This window comes from Homalodisca vitripennis, chromosome 6, assembly GCF_021130785.1.
Source record: "Homalodisca vitripennis isolate AUS2020 chromosome 6, UT_GWSS_2.1, whole genome shotgun sequence".
NCBI lineage: Eukaryota > Metazoa > Arthropoda > Insecta > Hemiptera > Cicadellidae > Homalodisca > Homalodisca vitripennis.
This window is the reverse complement of record NC_060212.1, coordinates 96,497,222-96,518,570: the sequence shown is the minus strand read 5'-3', so window position 1 is coordinate 96,518,570 and position 21,349 is coordinate 96,497,222. Positions and strand designations below refer to the sequence as shown.

Here is a 21,349-nt window from a genome sequence, read left to right as displayed (position 1 = left end):
ATTTAATGTAAGTTTGAAAACAGCAGCTATTTTGAAACTGGTAAACTATTTTCTTTACTTTTTAGCTCTGAGTCAGGTCTTAATGACATTTAAATATACCAAATAATAATCTAGTAAATCACATCTTTAATAAAGAAAATCATAAATTAAAGCCTAGAAGTAAGTAATAAACTTCTCAAGTTTGGTGGCATATCAAGAAAACACCTTCTAAATACACACACACACACGCACACGCACGCACGTGCGCACACACACACACATACAGTATAAAGGGACGGCTTTAGATAAAAACTTGAAGATTGCAAACCTCACTCTAGTACCCCCTTTAATTTCACACCTCCTCCATTTTTACTCCCCCTCAATCATAGTTAATTTTTGTAATAACTATCTGCTACATATAATAACTCAAATCAAATCAAATCAAATCATCTTTTATTGCATTTTCTTTACAATTCAACATTGCATCGCAATCGTCAAGAAACCTCTTATAATTATAGTTATAAGCAACCCCTTATACATTCACACACACAGTCAAACTTACATCTTCATACATTCTCTCAAACACATTCTCACTGACCTCAGATCCTATGCTCTCATAAATCCCAGCGGCTCATCATGAATTCATCGACAGAGTAAAACGCTCTAGACACCAGTAGGCGTCTTAGACGAGTTTTAAATTGATTTTGATTGTTGGAATTCTTTATACTTTCAGGGAGCTTATTGATCAGTTTGACACCAACTTCTTGAGGTAGATGTTGCGACAACGCCAGTCTGTGATGCTGAGTTCGATAGTTGTCCCTGCCTCTTGTTTCATATTGGTGAACGTCCCTGCCACGAATCAGAGTACACCTTGATCTGCAGTACGTAATCACCTCAAAAATGTAGAGGCAGGGCAAAGTCATAAATCCAAGCTCCCTAAAAGATTCCTTACACGACTACAACCAAACTTTGTAACAGCTGGGATGTCTATTCACGGACAACAAATTATTAGTAGAACACAAATTATAGATTGCTAAACGTTCTTTTTTCATATTTTGTTAGAAAACATATTTAGATAACTAAATGAATAAATTATCGTAGTTTTGTAAATAATATTTAACTTACAGTTCCTATTTTCTATGTCTATCTATGTCCGTGTACCACCACACATCAGTTGCGTCTATACTTGGAAGTCCGCATCTCAGCAGTAAACAAACAATACATTTTCGCTAATTTGTTAATCTCATAATTTGTATAATCTGTATAAATATTTCCTCTATGAGAATGTATGTAGTATATCTTAAAATGTTTTATCTGGCTAAGGATGGTTTGAAACTTTTGGCACACCATTCCTAATTGCCAGTTTTGCTTTAATGTTAAAAAAACAAAACCATACAGCATATTATATCTTTAGTGTTATTAATTATCACTAAAAAGGCCAAAAAGTCAGGTTTTATCATAAGAATTTAGAAAAATTTTACCAAATCTTCCGTAAATCCCATATATAGCTTGTGTAACAATTATTTAGGTATATGTTTGGTAAGCTCATGATCACAATAATGTTGTGTACAGTACGGCTGTCTCATTGTTCTTATTTAATGAAAAAAGTACAGTTTCAGCCTTTTTATGTAAGAAACAGTAGTTTCAATTTTCTAAATTTTTTACTAAACTTACTATATAACCCATAAATGTACAATAGCTATTAACATGTTTAGTTTACCTATGATTGAATAATGCTGTGCACAAGATTGAATATATCAAATTATTGTTATTATCTAAAAATATAAAGTTTAAAAACATTGTGATAAAACGATTTAGAAAATTTCATTGTATCAGCTAAAATTAAAAAAGGACCCCAAAAGTATTTGTTTTTCTATTTTTATTTGTACTTGTAACACATTTCAAGCCATGCAGTATGATATACAACGTAAGTACATTGATACCAGATTTATAACTTCCATGATTGTAGTAAAGCTGGCAAAAAGCAAAAACAGATTTTGTAATTCAATTCTTAGGTTGAGGGTACACTGAATAAAAAATGCAATCAATCGAACACATTAACCATTGAAACTACTAAAGCTAACTTACAGTTTAACAAACCATATACTTTGTAAATGTTTGAAGAGTAATGATTTATTCATCAAATCATTATTATCACAGAATTATATCAAACGAAGAAAATAAGAAACCATAAAGTGGTATTCTTATCCTGCTATGCAACCTTTTCAGTATTAGAAATGTAGCCTCGAAAAGTGTTTGATACAAGTAAACCGTAATAAACCTTTTAACACTTTTGTAGATTTTATTTTTACAACGTACATTTCGAATTCAAAGAATCCATATCAGGTATCATCAGTAAAGACTTATTATGGTTAACCTTTTCAGTTTTGTTATGTACATACTACTAGCTAATCCTAGTCTCTCTACTATGTTCTATTCCCAGCTGGATTTAAAAGATGCTATTCTAGAAAACATGTTTTTATTTTATGAGTAGTAAAGCTGCATTAAATGGACAGAGAACGCCAGACAGAAATTAAATAAAACACACAAAAAAACTTTAGGTCCACTTTATCAACAATACTTTCCATATAATAGTGCCATAGAATTTTTGGTTACAATTATACTAATAATATTTTTACAAAATATGAAGAAAAATGACATGTTGTCAGTTCGTTTTATAAATATAAATGTATCAACACAAAAACAGTTTAAAAACGTTTAACTTTCTTTAAAATATTTTGTTGGTATGGAAGATTTGGAAACACTTTGGGACACACAGAGCCACATTACAGTCCCGACACATCCAGACTGTATCCCGACGGCACTGCTTGTGTAATCTGGTCCACTTGCAAACTTGACATCCTCTCCTCGGCTTATCTTTCTTCTGTGTTGCAGGGATGGTGTCAGGAAAATGCCTGGCAGTGAGTCTTTGGGGTGCTGGGTCTTCTGAGCTATGACCTGGATAGAATAATCACAATCTGTATCCACAAGTTATTTTTATCACTGTCACAGCTATTAATGACAAAAGTCACTTACTTCATTCATAAAAAAAATCTCTGCTGAAAATTCATTTAATAGTCTGTATTATCATATTCTACCCAACCGTTAATTCATTTATGATAAAGACAACCTAAACTTTTCAATCTAGGAGTAGTTTCTCTCTGTAGTTATTAATATGTTAACATTACAAACAGGTAGGTTTATACAATTAGCAAACTTTAGTAACGTAGTGTGAATCAAAACAAATTAGTATCAGCTGATTACTTGAAAGTATATTACCATTCCTGAGCAATTGTTTTGAGAACACAAATGTGCAACTCTAATTTATTACGCTCAATGGGAACTAGGTAAAAATGTTCCTAAATATCTACTGCAAAATATGTGCCTTCAAGTGAACAGATACAGATTCAAGATCATTAGACATACAATGTATGTAATAGGCATCGTGGGTATAACAATCGCATGGCTATCCAGAAAGTAGATTATATTTCACTCTGTAGCCACTAGGTGCAGGAATATTGCAACCATTTTGATGTCAGGGTGTTTCTCCGTGACTACCCAGCCGTGCTAATGAGAGGTTACTGTCGCTCCTTAATGTTTTGAAATAAGAGTTTAAAATGTGTGACGCAATTGAAAATCCCGCGAGTTGTGAAGTGTGTAAAGTAATACGGTTTTTGTTGGCTAAGCATAATACACCAATTAAGATTTATCGCCAACTCAGTGAAGTTTATGGAAACAATGTGATTACTGAAAGTGGAGTGCGTCAGTGGTGCATTAGATTTAAAAATGGGCGAACTAATGTGCATGATGACGAACGAAGTGGCCAGCCAAGCATTGTGACCGATAAAGAAGACCACCAATTCACAATAACTAAACTCTCACTTAGTTTTCCTCTAATTTCAAGGAGTTTGTTACACAAAATTGTTACGCAGAAGTTAGGTTACCATAAAGTTTGTGCAAAAAGGATACGGAAAATCTTAACAGAAACCCATAAAAATCAGCATATGGCTACTTCATTGCCATTTTACAACACTTATGAAAAAACGTGATGAGTCATTGCTTGATCCAATCATTATACGAGAAGAGACTTGGGTAAAACATGTGAATTGATTCAGAGCGCTTTGTTGACACCGTGGGATTGCGGGAAGGTGTGACTAGCTTTGTTGATGTCTCAGGCGGTAGAATTTTATAACACTGGAATTCCAAATCTAATTCACCGCTATAAGTGCCTAAATTTGTATGGTGACTATGTTGAATAATAGTATTTTAGTGTCACTTTCAAACTTATATAATACAATCTTTTCCCTGTACTTACCTCACCTTCAGTTTTATTTTGATGTGTTACCACAGTCTGAGTTTAACTATGATATTCCCCCTTCCTGTTTTCCTTTTTTAAGCAGTCTATTTCTTTTTTAAGATCACATATTTCTTCAATGAAATCTGAGCGCGAATGATAAAGTGATGGTTTTCAAAATTTGAGATAGGCTAGATATTCATGTTCAATCTCAGACGTGATGATCACGTAACGCCCTACTTCAATCAATTATCTATCTTAAAATTACAAGACCTTCGAGACTATCACTCACTCATTCTGTTGCACGCTCTTTTAAATAAAAATTGTCCCAGTTATCTATTAAACAATTTTCAATTTATGTCTGAAATAAGTGAACGAAGTACAAGGAGGGGTACATCCTTATTATCTATCCCAATTCATCGAACAACTACCTTTAGCAAATCATTTACAGTTTCTGCCTGTCGATTGTGGAATGCTATACCTGTGAACATCAGAGCCATCGATAAGCGCGCTCGCTTTGGGGCGGAGGTCAGGGCCTTGATGCTGGGAGTCAGGGGGTATAGCGGTTGGCGGCTTTGGAGTGCTGTACTTAGGGCAATTGCATGCAAGTTGAATGAATGCGAGTGAGTGTCTTGCGATATTATTGTAAATTTGTATAAAGTTACATTAATTATTGATGATTGTTTTTATTTTAAGATTCATTTAATATGTAATGTAAATAGGAAACAGGATTTTTCCGGACATTTGCCATCGTTCAGTGAAACAAGAAAACAGTAACACTACGTTTCGAGATCTGCAATCTGATCTCTTCTTCAGTTAAAGAACTAACCTAATACATAATTACAAACTAGGTTAAAATAAACAAATCTTACTAAAGCGTTGTGGCACGCCTAAGTCAGGAATCACAACCTACATGTTGTTTGTCAACTTCACTTAAAGACATGCACTTAATACAAAACTATACCAAACACTAATCATTAAAACTAAACTACGGAATACAGGTCACAATACGTCTTCACTCGTCTACTAACCACCTACGACTGACCAGAGGGACTAGCCAATGGTAATCGTGACGGCTGGCTAAAACAAGATGGCGGAAATACAAGGGAAGGGGGACAGGAATGGGCCCTTTCGTTATTATTGGTTCATGCGAGATGAACTTCTTAAAACCATATTGTGACTCCGCATTGGTTTATTACAAATATCCGATCCGTTTGATACTTTTGGTTTTCTCTTTAGTTCATTTTTTAGAATTGGCAACCAAAGCGGCCTAATCTCGACTGATGGTTGACTGATTGGTTGGTCTGCCAATTTAATGTATGTTGCCTCAATTAATTTCCTTTTGAAGAAATGTATTATGTGTGGTATTATTCCCGATGTATTATCTGGGCTTCATCCCAATTCATATGATGGTCTTCGGAACAGAAAGAAAACACGAGAAAGGGTTTCACAGAAAAGTCAAAAATTGCACACCATTGTTGGTCCGAAGACCATCATATGAATTGGGATGAAGCCCACATAATACATCGGGAACCACATTTCTTCAAAAGGAAATTAATTGAGGCAACATACATTAAATTGGCAGACCAACCAATCAGTCAACCACCAGTCGAGATTAGGCCGCTTTGGTTGCCAATTCTAAAAAATGAACTAAAGAGAAAACCAAAAGTATCAAACGGATCGGATATTTGTAATAAACCAATGCGGAGTTACAATATGGTTTTAAGAAGTTCATCTCGCATGAACCAATAATAACGAAAGGGCCCATTCCTGTCCCCCTTCCCTTGTATTTCCGCCATCTTGTTTTAGCCAGCCGTCACGATTACCATTGGCTAGTCCCTCTGGTCAGTCGTAGGTGGTTAGTAGACGAGTGAAGACGTATTGTGACCTGTATTCCGTAGTTTAGTTTTAATGATTAGTGTTTGGTATAGTTTTGTATTAAGTGCATGTCTTTAGAGTTAGTGAAGTTGACAAACAACATGTAGGTTGTGATTCTTGACTTAGGCGTGCCACAACGCTTTAGTAAGATTTGTTTATTTTAACCTAGTTTGTAATTATGTATTAGGTTAGTTCTTTACCTGAAGAAGAGATCAGATTGCAGATCTCGAAACGTAGTGTTACTGTTTTCTTGTTTCACTGAACAATGGCAAATGTCCGGAAAAATCCTGTTTCCTTCACAATCCTTCCATCGTCAAAAATAACCTTCAAACAAAGTAATGTAAATAAATAGACTAAATTTTAGTTACAAATGTATTCATATATATGTTAGTTTAATTTGTATGAGGAGTGGTAGAGAGGACTTTATAGTCCTAACTTCGCCTCTAATAAAGTCATTTTTCATTTCATTTCATTTCATGGAGTGGACCATCCAGCAATTTTACTCTGTGAAGTTTTACTTTAAACTAGGAAAATCCACGTCTGAGACCCTTGAACTCATTAAACAGGCTTATGAGGATGATGCCTTAGTTTTTGAGTGGCAAAAAATGTTTAAGGAAGGCCGGGAGCTCGTCGAAGATGATCACCGTATTGGAAACCCAATGACCGCTTGAAGTGATGCTAAGGTGGCCAAAGTGAAAACAGTTTTCGACTCTGACAGGTGATTCACCATCATACTTGTTAGTGAGGAGACCGGCCTTTCAGTTGGAACCACCTACACCATTGTAACAGAGGAAAGTGTGCACGAAGTTGGAGTCAAAAGTCTTTAGCAAGGACCAAAAACTGTCACGGGTGGAATTGCACAAGAAATTTTTTTCTGCGTCCAGGAAGATGAGGATTTTCTCAACAATGTTATTACCAGCAATGAATCGTGGGTGTTCCAGTACGACCCAGAAACAAATGGGTCACAATACATTTTTTTTACTAAAAGGGGGGATGTACCTTACAAAAAGAATGATAAAGTGATGGTTTTTAAAATTTGAGATAGCCTAGATAAGATTTTCGAAATCTTATCTAGTTTCAGAAAATATGTAGTGCTATACCAATTTTATGGAAGACAAATTTGTTATTAGATGAAAATGCAAACAGTACGAAAGAAAAAAAAATGTTATCATGGATTTGCGTTTTTTCAAATATTCATCAATTATATACGAGGGGTGATCAAAAAGTTCCAGGACTGAATTTTTATAGATTTATTCATACAAAATTACAAGTTATTTGAATTTGTCTCCTTCAAAGTACTCCCCTTGGGTAGCTACACACTTTTCCCACTGGTGTTTCCACTGATCAAAGGCCCCAGAAAACTTTTTTTGTAATGGTGTTTAGCAGCTCCGTTGTTTTTTTCTTTAATTTCAACAACCGTTTTAAATATTTGTCCTTTCAGGGATCTCTTGAGCTTTGGGGAAAGAAAAGTCATTAAACATTTTTCAGTCATTGTTGATGTGTGACAGTCATTTCATTTTTTACACAAAACTCACGGATGACTAGTGCAGAATGAACAGGAGCACACCATGATGAAGAACACAACCACCACTTTGCCACAGCTCAGGTCTCTTTCTCCTCACAGCATTACACAAGTCCTGAAGATCTAGGGTCTTAGGTACACAGGTGAAGAATGAAGAGCTGAAGGACAGGTCTTTGATGTCCACCGTTTCTTCTTCAATAACATTGCATTTGGGAATGACTCACTATTCAGTTAATTTTCAATGAATATAAACTATTTTTGAAGCAGCACTTAGTTTTTAGGAAAATACTTAGTTTTTATCAGAGCTCTCTTCACATACAGGTAGGCCTCTTCCTAGCTTTCAAGGACCTGTACTCATGTTTCAGTTTGTAGAAGCAATGCCTGTGCACTCCACAGTTACAACCAGGACACCAGTAAGTGGCTCTTCTGCCACAGACTGCACAGACTGTAACAGATCAAATTACGACATTTGAATATTCGCGGGGAATTGGCAGACTGTGACGTCAGTGAATCGGCAGACTGTGACATCAGTGAATCACATGTTGTCGGAATTGAGATTTATTTAATTAATAACGGAGAAATATATTAAACTTTATATGGGAACAAATTTAATTAATTAAAATGAGTTAAACATAACCAAAATTCGTGTTTTACAAAAGTACTAAATAAAATTACGCAGAAAAGCCAATTGTGGGATAAAATTACTTGCATATTGATGACGTCAGAAAGCACATGTTGCTAAAAATTTAAATAAAAAGCTTTGGAAAAATAATAAAAGAAAATAGAAAGACTTAAATTGATCAATTATAGTGAACGTGATAAATTTCGACAATTATAAGAAAAGAATCAAATTATATTCAATCGTGAAGACGCTGATTTGAACGGGAGAGGGGATGAACATTGTGTGAGCCGATATGCGTAGTTTCCTTCTTCTCTTTCTAGACTTGAAGCAAGGAGGTTGTGAACTCATGTGGATCCTCCTGGTACAGTAGTGATGAAATTAATGTGAAACTGTACTATTGTGCATTGAAGTTTTAATAAGGGATGGGATGTTGTTTTGGATTATCAAAGCAAAGTAGGTGGAATTGGACAGTGTAATGTAAAATAAATTGACATCAAGGTCATTTGCTTTGTCTTTTATTGAGAATCCCATCTACAGAGAGATGTGGTAAGTAAGATAACAAACTTTAAATTAAAGTATATTGCTTTTAAAAACTTTTTTAATTCAAAGTGATTGATAAGAACAGTGAATGTTTTGTGAATTTTGTTATGATATAGACAATCATATTGATCGGAACTTTTAATGGAGTAATATTGAGTTTTTAACCATCATTCAGCCTATTTAAAAAAACCTGAGATAGATATAAACCCAGTGTTGGTGATATCAACAACATTACAGATATTGAATTTTGATAGTTATTTAATATCAACTTGGAATAATATGAGTTAGCCAACACGAAACAATTTGCATAACCAATGAGGGACAGCATACTTTGAATACCGATTGTGTGAAAATTGGGACAACAAACGGGGGCCTGGAACATAGTAAAATCGTACAGCCAACTGCAGACTGGAATGTAGCAGAAGGGCGACCAAAGTGGATCGTAGCAGAATAGGCACACGAACGTGGGGACCGCAGCAACGTGGGGACCGTAGCAAAATGACGCAGCCAACTTTGGGCAGATCTTGAGCAAGACCCTTTGCCTGTTCTCCGGAAGGTGCATTGTAACGTGTTCAGATCTGTGAGGCTGAGCAGGAGATGTTGTTACAGAGGCAACCAAGTTTACAATAGCTAAGACAAAAAATAAAATCTAGCTATAAATCATAAACTAAAAATTATTACTGATTTTATAGTTAACTAAACTAATGAAACAATCCGCAATAATGTTGATTTACACTTATCACAGATTTTTCAATATCACATCAAGAATTCAATCATAAAAGCTTTGTATAAATGTATAAAGAACTTATAGAGCACCGTTAGTAATAATAAAATACTACATTCGCATAATACTACCTTGGTAAAGTAGCAGACTTTAGCCAAGGTTGTTTGTTTGTCACTGAACGCAACAGACTACTTAAAATGGCGATATGGTTGTGTACTTTTTTGGTAGACAACTTTCAGATTGTCATTGCCACGTGATCCACATCAAAACAGCAACTTACAAATACACCAATCAACTCAGCTACTCTTCTTTAACGCAGTGGTACATGAATTAAGTAGATTGTATTGACGTGCACTGTAAGGCTAGGGACACACAGTCCCGGTTACCGGGATACCGACCACCGGGTTGCCGGTAAACGGTTTGTTGTGTGCTGGCCACACAGTCCCGGCGATAAAACATCAAATTGTCTCTCAGTTAACCTTTGAGTGTTGTTCGGAAACGAATCATGCTATCCAAAGTAAAGTTAGTTTGTTGTTTAGAGGCTCTAAATGAATTACCAAAACAACGAAATAGGGTTACATTGGGTTCATTCCATTCAATGTAGATGCTAAAGCTGAAAAATGTCCATAACGCTGGATACGGTGAACACATTCTATAAATTTGTCTGTATCAAAACATTATCGCAACTTTACACTACCCTCGAGAGTAAAACACGATACACAAACCAGCAGCACACCACAACAGCTACACCACTGACACACAGACTTGACTGGAATCGGGACCCGGCGGCCGGCACTGTGTGAGCACGCACGGCAGATATCAAGTGTTTTGTATTGCCAACCCGGTTTTTCACGGCTGCAGGGCTCCCGGTCGCGGGTACAGGCCGTGTCACCGTGCTCGGCGCCTCGTTTGAGCATGCGCACTACTATCCTTCCCCCACTAGCAGTCATGGTACAGTCTCACTGGAAAAGCGACCACTCCAACTAGGCTCACAAACGCTCATTATTGTTTTCTTGCTCCCTGTGTGCGGTCAACATCCTGTGTTTGTGTTGTGAATGTTGTGATACTTGTGGAAAGTTTTGGAGCTGCTGGCATGGCAACACCGACTGTATTTAAGTCGAAGCTGGATGGCAAGGTTCTGAAAAGTCAGGACACGTGAAGTTATTTCTAATGTGATGGATTTTATGAGTAGAGAGGGTAAAGAGGGAACATTTGTTATTGACCCTAAGAAAGTGAGAGAAAGAGTGGCAAACAGCTGTCGGTGTTTCGCGGCGAACTCTAACCCGTATAAGTGCCGAAAAAAGAAAATTAGCTGAAACAACGACTTCCTTTGAAACTCCAAACAAAGTGAGAAAGGTGCCAAAAAAAGGTGACTGGACTCGATGATTTTGATCTTGGTGTTATAAGACGGGACAATCAACAATTTTTATTTGACCGAGAAATGTCTACCAACACTGAAGAAAATTTGTTCAAAACTCGAAAAGTGAAATACATTTTACCGGGTCTATCTCGAGTTTGAGAAGAATTGTTAGGAAAATGGGCTACAGATGGAGGAAAGACCAAATCAAACAAACATATTCTTATGGAAACCCAGGATGTTGCTTACAAACGATTTGTATATTTGAGAAAAATTCAAGAATACGGAAGGAGAAACGCCCCATAGTTTTTACGGACGAATCTTACATCGATTCAGTCATGTTTCCGGAAAAGGTTGGTCCGATGACTCAAATGCAGGAGTGGCGGCCCCATTGTCCAAAGGCGAGCGACTTATTTTTTCTACACGCAGGAGGAGAAATGGGCTTCGTGAAAAAAACTGTTTGACAATGTGGAGAGCCAACATAAAAACAGGAGATTATCACGACAATGTGAACGGCAAGATGTATTTTAAATGGCTGACGGAAAAAATTAATTCAAATTTACCTCCTCGGACTGTTGTGGTTATTGACAATGCATCTTATCACAATGTCCAAGTAGATAAGTGCCCAACTTCGAAGAACACTAAATCAGAAATGCAAGATTGGCTGATTACAGAAGAATATTGCATTCTCATCGTCATCACTCAAGGTGGAGCTCTACGAGTTGATTAGGCAACACAAACGGCGACATTCGCTATCAAATTGACGAGATTATGAGAGAACATGGACACGACATCCTTAGGCTCCCTCCATATCATCCCGAACTCAATGCCATAGAGCTAATCTGGGCTGATGTAAAAAACTGGGTTGCAGCTCACAATGTGACTTTTAACATACATGATGTTGAGCGCCTTGTAAACCAGAAGTTTCAAACCATAACTGAAACGGGACTGGAAAAAAAATATGTGAAAATGTCAAGAAAATGGAAGTGAAGTTCATAGGAGTTCAAAGTCAACTGGAAGATACCATTGAATCTTTTGTTATCGATCTTGGTGCAGAGTCCAGTGAAGAGGACAACAGTGACTTTTCTGAAGATGACTTTGAAGACGGGAATTTGTCAGGGATCGAAGAGTTGATTTAAATATTTATTTCCAATGTACACCCATTATTGTTTATGGACAACGAGGAGGACAATATATAACTTTGGAATCTTTAATCCCACAATGTTGTAATTATTGTATATAATAAATATTGTTTTGTGAGTATGTAAAATATGTAAATAACTTTTAATGCGGCCTCCGGCAGTCTCAAGCCTGCAATCGAGTATTGAAACTCTGAACGCAGAGAGAGAAAGTTATTTGTAACCATCACAGGGAAAATACCTTATCACAAATAATTATGTCATGGATTTAAAGAAATATTATTTAAACATTTCTATGAAATAAATTTAAAGAAATATTTTGGTTCATACTGTTTAGTATAAATGTGTTTCCTCCATTGATAAAATAACGAAGATATTTTAATTTGTTGTGGAAGACACGAGGGGCCAGAGGGACCTGCTAGAGTTGACTGTACCGAGTAAAAGTAGGGGAGGTGGAGTGGGAGCATTGGCGTTGTCTCTCAGGCCACCCTCCCCTACGCGCCGAGCACGCGGTGACACGGCCTGTAGCATGCTTGCCGGTCTGGACCGGCACGCTTTGTTGCCGCACAGCACCGGCATTGTGTGTGTGCGCTCTTCAACAAAACTACATGTTCTCATCAATCCCGGCCGGGATGCCGACCGCCGGCATCCGTGGTAACCGGGACTGTGTGTCCCTAGCCTAATAAATGTATAAACAGGCACGCAGGCACGTACAAATCGACTTTATTTAGTCGACCGCCACATGCGAGTGAAAATGAATCGATTAGATATAGTCCATCGTCACTTCCAAAGTTTACTTTCTACCACAAATTATATGATAAAAAATGTATTAACCCGAGATAGGTCAGCTTTGCCAGATATGTCTGATGTCACCAATATTGCAAGTAGCGTCTAATAGAATGTGTCAACTGTACTTTAGTGACAGTAAACACAAGATATGTCTAATTTTTATTTATATTTCTGCATTAATATTCTGCTTTAAAATACCTGACTGTATTTAATATGATTTAACACTTTTTGACACACGTAATTGGGAATTCCCTCACATCTCTATATTCCTCAATATTCTCTCCTGTACTTTTGTTCTAAAAAATTCTAGGATGACTATTGCAAATTTCTTCTTTGTCTAATTTTATGTTAACTTTAATCAGAAAGCCATAGAAACAAGTAAAAGAACATAAAAGTCCATGACCAAAACGTTACAATATTACAAGCATGGGCAGGAAAAACACGCTAAACTACAATTTCCAATTGAACAATCGACTCCAAATGCTCTATGTCAACTATAACTGTAACAGCAGTGTGTGGAAAGGGTATAGGAGAGATGTACCTTCCAATAAATATATAATCGCTCAGTATCAACTTGTAATGACTCATTTCATACACCCATCTCACATTCATATGAATACTTAATTTAATTTAGAAATTTATTAGAAATAATAATTAAATAATTAAGGAATAATTATTTATAAATTGTCTAAAATTTTAATACAAACAATAATAAATACAAAATTAAATGTATCAAAATTAATCAAAATTCACCTTATTACATATAAAACTCAAAAGTTATAAAGTAAACTAAAGTCAGTGATACAGTGTGCAGGGATGATTGTTGAGTGAAGAGAGCAGAGGTTTAAAAGTGGAGAGGAGAGAGGGATATAGAAGAAGTGAAGCAAGATTATTATTTTTAAATAAAGAAACTGGTTACATTTTATTCAGCAGTATTTGATTGAAAAGAAAGGTTAATTTATTAAATTCATATTATCACTGAAGTACAGAGAAGCAAAAGACAGACATTGGGTGAGAAAATTCCTTTTAAATTTAACAGTGATCCATTGGAAGAACATAAAACCCAGGAACATTCGATTTGGCTAACAATTCAAAATTAATATAATTAAAATTTAACAAAATTATTTTTCAAATTACAATATCTTTTATTAAAAACAATACCTAATATTTCTATTTCATTAAGCCAGCACGACCACCCTGCCCTAAAATTTTAGAACTGTATTTAAAAGAAATTTATCATTATTGTATCCTCCATCTTGTTTCAAAATTCAAACCTGTATGTCAATTTATCATCATTAAAGTTCACATTTGTATCATACTGAGTTATTTATTATTTCTAGCTATAATCATCAGAATACAAATTAAGTTTAACCATTTATTTAAAATGTATAGTAGTAGTAAATTACAAAAAACTATAACTGTAACAGCAGTCACGCAATGTTAATCTAAAATCTATAAAAAAAAATTAATTTACTTGAAAAATTAAAGTGGACGTTTTGGAAGGAAATGAAAATACAACACCTTTTTTGTGTATATAATGTGAAATTATATTGTGTTTATTTTTTGTTACATATTTCATTAATACATTATATACACATACATCTCATTAAGTTAAAATCACTGTAATCGTATGTATCAAACATTCTTCTCTGCTGCGAGACAAACTTGGCACCAAAGTTTCGTTAGACTTGTGTGCTCTTTACATATCCTTCGCTGACATACACTGCACGTAATACGGGTGAACCTATTTTTTCTTATTGGGCAAAAGCTACATCGTGGATGACGTCCTCCAGCAACTAAAAATGTATTTATATTAGAGATGAAATACACAGAAACTTTGATTAGAAGCTTCTTTATACACCAACTGAAATTTCAGTGTTTCTTTGTCCCTTAAATTTGAGTTGCTATGGCTGTAAGCTTTTTGTAAAAAGAATGTACGTATTGAATTTAATACCAATGTCTAATTTCAACTCTTACATTTTGACAGAAAAGTCAACTAGAACAGTATAAGTTTTAAATTTTAATATCCAGAAATAATATTGAATGCATTGGTTCTAGTATTATTGGTTCAGTGTTTGAAAAATCTACTGGATGCTATGAAGGGGCTTCATTTTTGTTATCAGAGTCAAATGCAAAATGTTCATTATCGTCTTCAATACAGTAATATTATTTGGAAGCTTAGCCATTCTATGTATGTATATTAATTCATAAAATTTAAACTAGTGAAAAACACTAATAAATCACATAAACTTGCACTACTTACACATCAAACTAAAAGATTTCATACAAAAACAAAGTTAGAAACATGATTGGTCACGTGTATAGCTGGCAGCTAACACCTGCGAGCTAACAGCTAACACACTGTACGCAGCAAAAAACCTTCCTGCTCTTAGAAATGTAAACACAAATATTACATTTGACAGACATTCAAATAAATCATAAGGCATTCTAAGCTCCGTACATCTTATTTAGTTATTCAACTTTTAGAAGATGTTTCAGAACTTTAAACAAATATTTTAAGGCATTGTTTCTAGCTGAAAACTAAATCTAAATATATTAAAAACATATAAAAAACAAGACTCAAATTACTATAGACTATTAACACATATGGTTTTTTAATAGAAAACCATTAAACATATGTATTTTAAATTTTACTACCAGCTTTATGACAATTAAATAAATTTAAAACAAAAGAGTCAATATTATCTGCAGCCATTCGAAAACCTTGTTCCAATAGTATAAAAAGGAGTAATTATATCAGATTTAACATGAATAATTATTTTCAGATATTTTTATAACAATATCTCATTTACAAGGATAGACTAAAAATTAAACGGGATTTACCTCGTTTAATGGTGCACAGCTAATAGTAGGCCACTTACGGAGGTTATTTCTTCTGAGAGAAATAAAAACAAAAGACTACAAAACTTGCTCACAGCTAATGGAACTTGCTAAAGCTGATGACTGTTACCCAGATGGTAATTTACAATTTGTGACTTGAAAAATTAGAGAACCAGGAAAAAAATAGCAACACACTGTTCAGGGCTGGATCTAATGGCATATTATCTGCATTTCCCATTTGGGAAAGGGTTATTTTCAAGATATAGCCCAAGTTGAAAGTAGTGCAACTATGCAATGAAATATTGTGATTCAATTCCGGTTTGTACTAAAAACAGACTCTCTGAAGGGAAAAGTCATTTTGCAAGAACATTGTAAACGTGTTCACTTGAATTAGTAAACAGTCACAATTTGAAGTTCAATTATATTAAGTGTTTATGATGCAATAAGCTGATAGGTCTCGTTTAGACTGCCAGAAAATTTTTCAAAACTTTGATAGGATTTTTCAACCTGCACAGCAATAATTGGGATGCTATGAGTATTGTTCAACATCACAAAAAGTTCCATTGTAATATTTAACTGCAATCCAAACTGGAAAGAAATACAAGTAAACTTACTAAATAATGAAATGGTGAACATACAACCCGATCTAATTGTCCAACCATTATTTTTATATTGACTTTGAACCTTTATTGAGAACTTATTGAAGACATTAAGTATAGTAGAATAATCAACAAAGTGACTGGATTAATCTGCCAATTTTAACATATCAGCCTATTTTTAAAATTAGGGAAATCAATTGAATAAGGTACAACTGAGTGAAGAAATACCAAATCCATTGCTAACCTGACTTTCGTAATATTAAAATCCGTCTGTCTATTAACATACCTTATTGCATTCTTAACCTTTTACTACTGGCCATATACGTTCACTGTAGCGTGTAAAACACTGTGAATATATCAAATCAAATCAAAAACATCTTTATTTACATGATCATCAAGATACAGTAATGGCGTCAAACAATAGTTGTTATAAAATTGAAAACACATAAGTATCTTTTTTATTATCAAGCATTACAACACACTAATTATATGCCTGTAAAACAGTACAACATTGCAGGTAACTTGTATATATAGATTAGAATTACTGTAATTGAGTTCAACTACAGTAAAAATTTCTATTCCTTATTAAAGTTTATAGCTTCATCTTACTGGTAACATGAAAATTGATATACAAGTTGGGTTTTACTGCCAAAATTGAGTTTTTATCTTTATCCATACTTATTACAGAGCTCACAGTAATTATTCTTTGGCACTTGAATGTGAACTATCCCAAAAAGTAACACCATAGTGAGGTATGAGTGGAAAACAAACTTGTATCAGTGTGCTGCAAACACACTGCAAACACCACATTGTGTGAGAAGATCATATCATGCTCATTTTCCTCATCATTTTTTTATAAGTATGTTTTTAATTCACTTTAACATCCAGAAATTTGTAAATGGAGTTACTTAAAGACTTTGATAAAAATAAAGCATATCCAAATGGGCAGTTTTTATAATTGCTGTGAAAGGTCTACATGTATTCCACTAAAGGGCATTTTTTAAATTTGTGACCGATGGAACAGTTTGAAACAGTTTCTGTTTGCGTTCAGGCACAAATACACATTACAGGTTGCACAGTTTATTCTACATTTAGGTAAGGAACAACCAGAGAGTCGGCACCTAGATGATTTTCCGCCCTTAGGCCACTCTGGCATGGGGTTGGATGCTGTAGTCTGTAGAGTGACAGGTGGAAATGGAGCCCACCTACTCACAGGCCTAGTAATTATTGTGTGCTTCTCTGGCTCATCTCTATCCCCATTCTCTGTATCTTTCTTTGCAGATAAAAGGTTGTAGGCAAGATCTTCATGAAAGTCGAGGTAGTCAAACCTGTCCTTCAGAGGTGTCTCTTCCGCCTTGTCAATCTGCCATCATTTAATGCACCGAGCTGCTGCAGAAAAATCAATCAGGTGTAAGATCAATGTGACAGTCCATTTCTTTGTCCTTGTATTGATCCTATTGCAAGATATTGTTCTTTCGAGTAAATCTACTCCTTCCGTACATTTATTGTACATTCTGATGATACTGGGTGTAATCTTGATCGAGATAGAAAAATGATCGGGTAATTACGGTTTTGAGTTCAGATAATAGTATAATTATTTGTAAGTGCTCTTAAAGTTTTACGTCTTAATTTATTGCCACTGTGTCACTACAAAAAATTATACAAAGAATTCAGTTTTTCACATCAATTATACTACACACATTCCCACAACATTTATACAGAACTCAACAAGTTTTAAAGAAATACGACATTATTGGGGAAAATAGTGTTTCTCTACAGATGAGGCAAAAGGAATGTGAGGTGGGAAAACAGGTCTGTATGCTTGTACACGAGTTGAAACCCAAATGCAAAGTGGACACAGTTGTATTCATCTGGAAACTTCTGGTATTAAAACAGTTACCAGACAGAATCAACGAAGATTATTAAAATTAACAAATCATAAAAGTAGTAAGTAACATCAAAGAAAAGGATAGTGGTCATGACTGCTTCACACTGGTCTGTTTGATTTCATTGATCAGACTATTTGTGCTTATGGATGAGATACACTTTTTCCTTAGTTGCAGTGAATATGAGGATTTCCTATCTTGGCTGATGTGTTTGACCATTTCAATATTTTAAACTAGCTGTTACCCACGGCTTCGCACGCAAATCTTAAGAACCGAAGTCCTTATATTACTTAGTAAAAACAATTATGTGCGATTGGCTGCGGGTAACAGCTAGTTCGTCAATAAATTCGTAGTATTTTATAACAAAAACTCTTCATTTTCAGTAAAATACCAATTACAACCAGATACCCAGTTACCAACGGCTTCGCACACGATTTCCTACAGAAAAATTGGGACATAGGAGGCATATTTCTTTTGAACGTCGTTATTACCCTTCTGAGATAAATGATAGTCACTGACAGATACTCCAAGCTCATGATCTATTTAAGATTTAAATTTTAAAACAGTCTCAATATGCACCTATGAAATAACTGGAATTTTTCTCCAATATTCTATGATTTTTGTATACAATTGAACTATATTAGACCATCGTGGACAGGAGTCAAAAAGTCGGAATTCATTAGCGCACATACAATGTAATAAATGATGGCACTCAATGTAGTTTTGAAACGAAAACAGGCATATTTTAGGTACATATTATTACAGTCTAATGATTATGAGCTTCAGATGTTAAGCGAAATTGCGTATGGTTTTTATTTAAAGCTTTGCGCGTGTATCACTTCTGGATCAAATTAGTTATATCTCCGATGCCATGATTGAGCTTGCTTTGTTGTCTCGATCGAGAGAATATGTACACACGGAGTTTTGAGAACCATACTTCTGTCAAAAAAAACAACTAAGGTTGGTTTTTTAACATTCTTTATATTTGTAGCCAACAAGATAGTAATTTTGATATCTGCATTGCTCTTCTGATCAAGTACGAGCATGGTTTATATTAGATAAATATTGCAGTTAAAGGACAATTTTTACGTCAAATTTGAATTGTATTATCTGGATAGTAAAGTCTATGTTTAACAGTGATTGCAGAAACAGTTGAAACAAAATTTGCTGTTTTTCTTAAGCTTTCTCTATGCTTTCAAACTATAAGTGTAAAGAAATTTAAAATAGTAATTAAATGATATAAACATATATTTCTTTTGTCGCATTATATATGTTTACAAAGAACAGCTGATTAAATTTGAAAAGGCTCTTTCAAATTATGTTTGCTGCAATACATTTCTTACGGGTATTTCTGTAACTTTTAGAGACCAGTGGGGCGGAATCCTGAATCGGGAACGGCATAAAAAGTATCCTATGTCCTTCTCCCAGTTCTTGGCTACCTCCCTACCAATTTTCAGCCAAATCGGTTCAGCCGTTCTTGACTTATAAATAGTGTAACTAACACGACTTTCTTTTATATATATAGATTTAAATCTACTATGTAAATCAATTTTGAGTTGACAATAAAGTAAATAATAAGGTGAAAAATTACAAGATATGGAAAAAATGAATTGAGAAAGGGTGTAAATTACCAGATGTGAAAAACATGTATCAAGAAAGAATCTAAAATACCAGATGTGGAAAACAAGTATTGAGAAAGGTTAAAAATAACCAGATTTGGAAAACACTTATCAAGAAAGGATCTTAGTTCCCAGATGTGGAAAACACGTATTGAGAAAGGATATAAATTACCATTGTGGAAAACACGTATCTAGAGATGATCTAAATTACCAAATGTAGAAAACAGGTATCGAGATATGATCTAAATTACCAGATGTGGAAAACACGTCTCGAGAAAAGATCTAAATTACAAGATGTGGACAACATGTATTGAGAAAGGATATAAATTACCAGATGTGGAAAACAGGTATTGAGAAAGGATCTAAATTACCAGATGTGGAAAACGTTATCAGGAAAGGATCTTCCACAAATGTCCCCACTCTAAAATAGTTTATTGCGTCAGGTGATGCAGAAAGTTTGCCTGATCAGCTAACAGTGGAAATAGATCAACATCTTAGAAATTTAGAAATCACATGTAGATAGTATTTGCCAGAGCTACATTCTAAACTGCCACTGAATAAGAAGACCATTTGTATAAGATTTCTTAACTTTATAGAAGAGGAGTAAAATGAACTTATAGATTTATCTAGAATGGAACAGTAAAAATGTTTCCAAGAATAACATTTATCTTAAAGTAAAATTTTTTAATTTATAAAATTTAAAATACTTTAAATGTACGTATAGAAACTGTATAAATTAGGTAATTATTCTTTGGCACAAAACCTATTAGCAATATATAAGTTATATATATAAATTTTTCAATAAACATTGAATCAGAAAAAAGTACTTTCTCCGCCGGGACTCGAACCCGGATCTCTTACTTGCCAGGTGAATGTGCTACCATTACACCACAGACCCCTTACTTTTTACTATTCAATCATTTTGTATTTGGCCGTATCTGTCACATTTGCCTTTAAATAACCAAACTAACACATGATCGAAAGACCAAATACCTGTCAGACGACTTTTATTTACATTAATTAAATTTGTATAAATGGCAATAGCCAAATTTAATTTTTTCAATAAACATTGAATCACAAAAAGTACTTGCTCCACCGGGACTTGAACCCGGATCTTTCACTTGCCGGGTGAATGTGCTACCATTACACCACAGAGCCCTTACTTTTTACGATTCAATTATTAAATTAAATTACTTAAATAAATTAAATTTGGTTATTGCCATTTATACAAATTATATATATATATATATATATATATATATATATATATATATATATATATATATACATATATAATCTTATCTATAGCTCAAAATCTAAATAAGCCTTTCATTGACATGTAACACTTTTCGGCTAATTAAAAATGTAAAAAATGAACAAAAGATGTTTGATTTTTTATCACATATTTTAAGTTATTTGATAATTTTATGTGGGAAAAAAACTAATTATTTTTAAGCTAAACTTTAAAAAAGTACCATTTTTGACTTTGTTTGTTGAATTGACATAAGTCTATTAAATGAATAATAAGTCTAGATGCATCACTTTTTCACACATAATTTA

At 34.4% G+C, this 21,349-nt stretch overlaps 1 protein-coding gene across 4 annotated transcripts in view; it reads right to left on the bottom strand.

Moving 5' to 3' along the window:
• The window catches only part of LOC124364585 (protein bric-a-brac 1-like), a 52,060-nt gene that overhangs the window by 3,716 nt on the left and 26,995 nt on the right, over positions 1–21,349 (bottom strand). The window contains exon 4 of one of the 4 annotated variants that reach the window (XM_046820149.1): positions 2,531–2,937. The exons of 1 other annotated variant lie outside the window; for it this stretch is intronic. In XM_046820149.1, the coding sequence (XP_046676105.1) occupies positions 2,708–2,937 (230 nt within the window). In that variant the 3' untranslated portion in view covers positions 2,531–2,707. Of the gene's footprint in view, positions 1–2,530; positions 2,938–14,386; positions 14,641–21,349 lie in introns of those variants that run through there. 2 more of the 4 variants (XM_046820151.1, XR_006922637.1) reach the window with 2 other exon arrangements.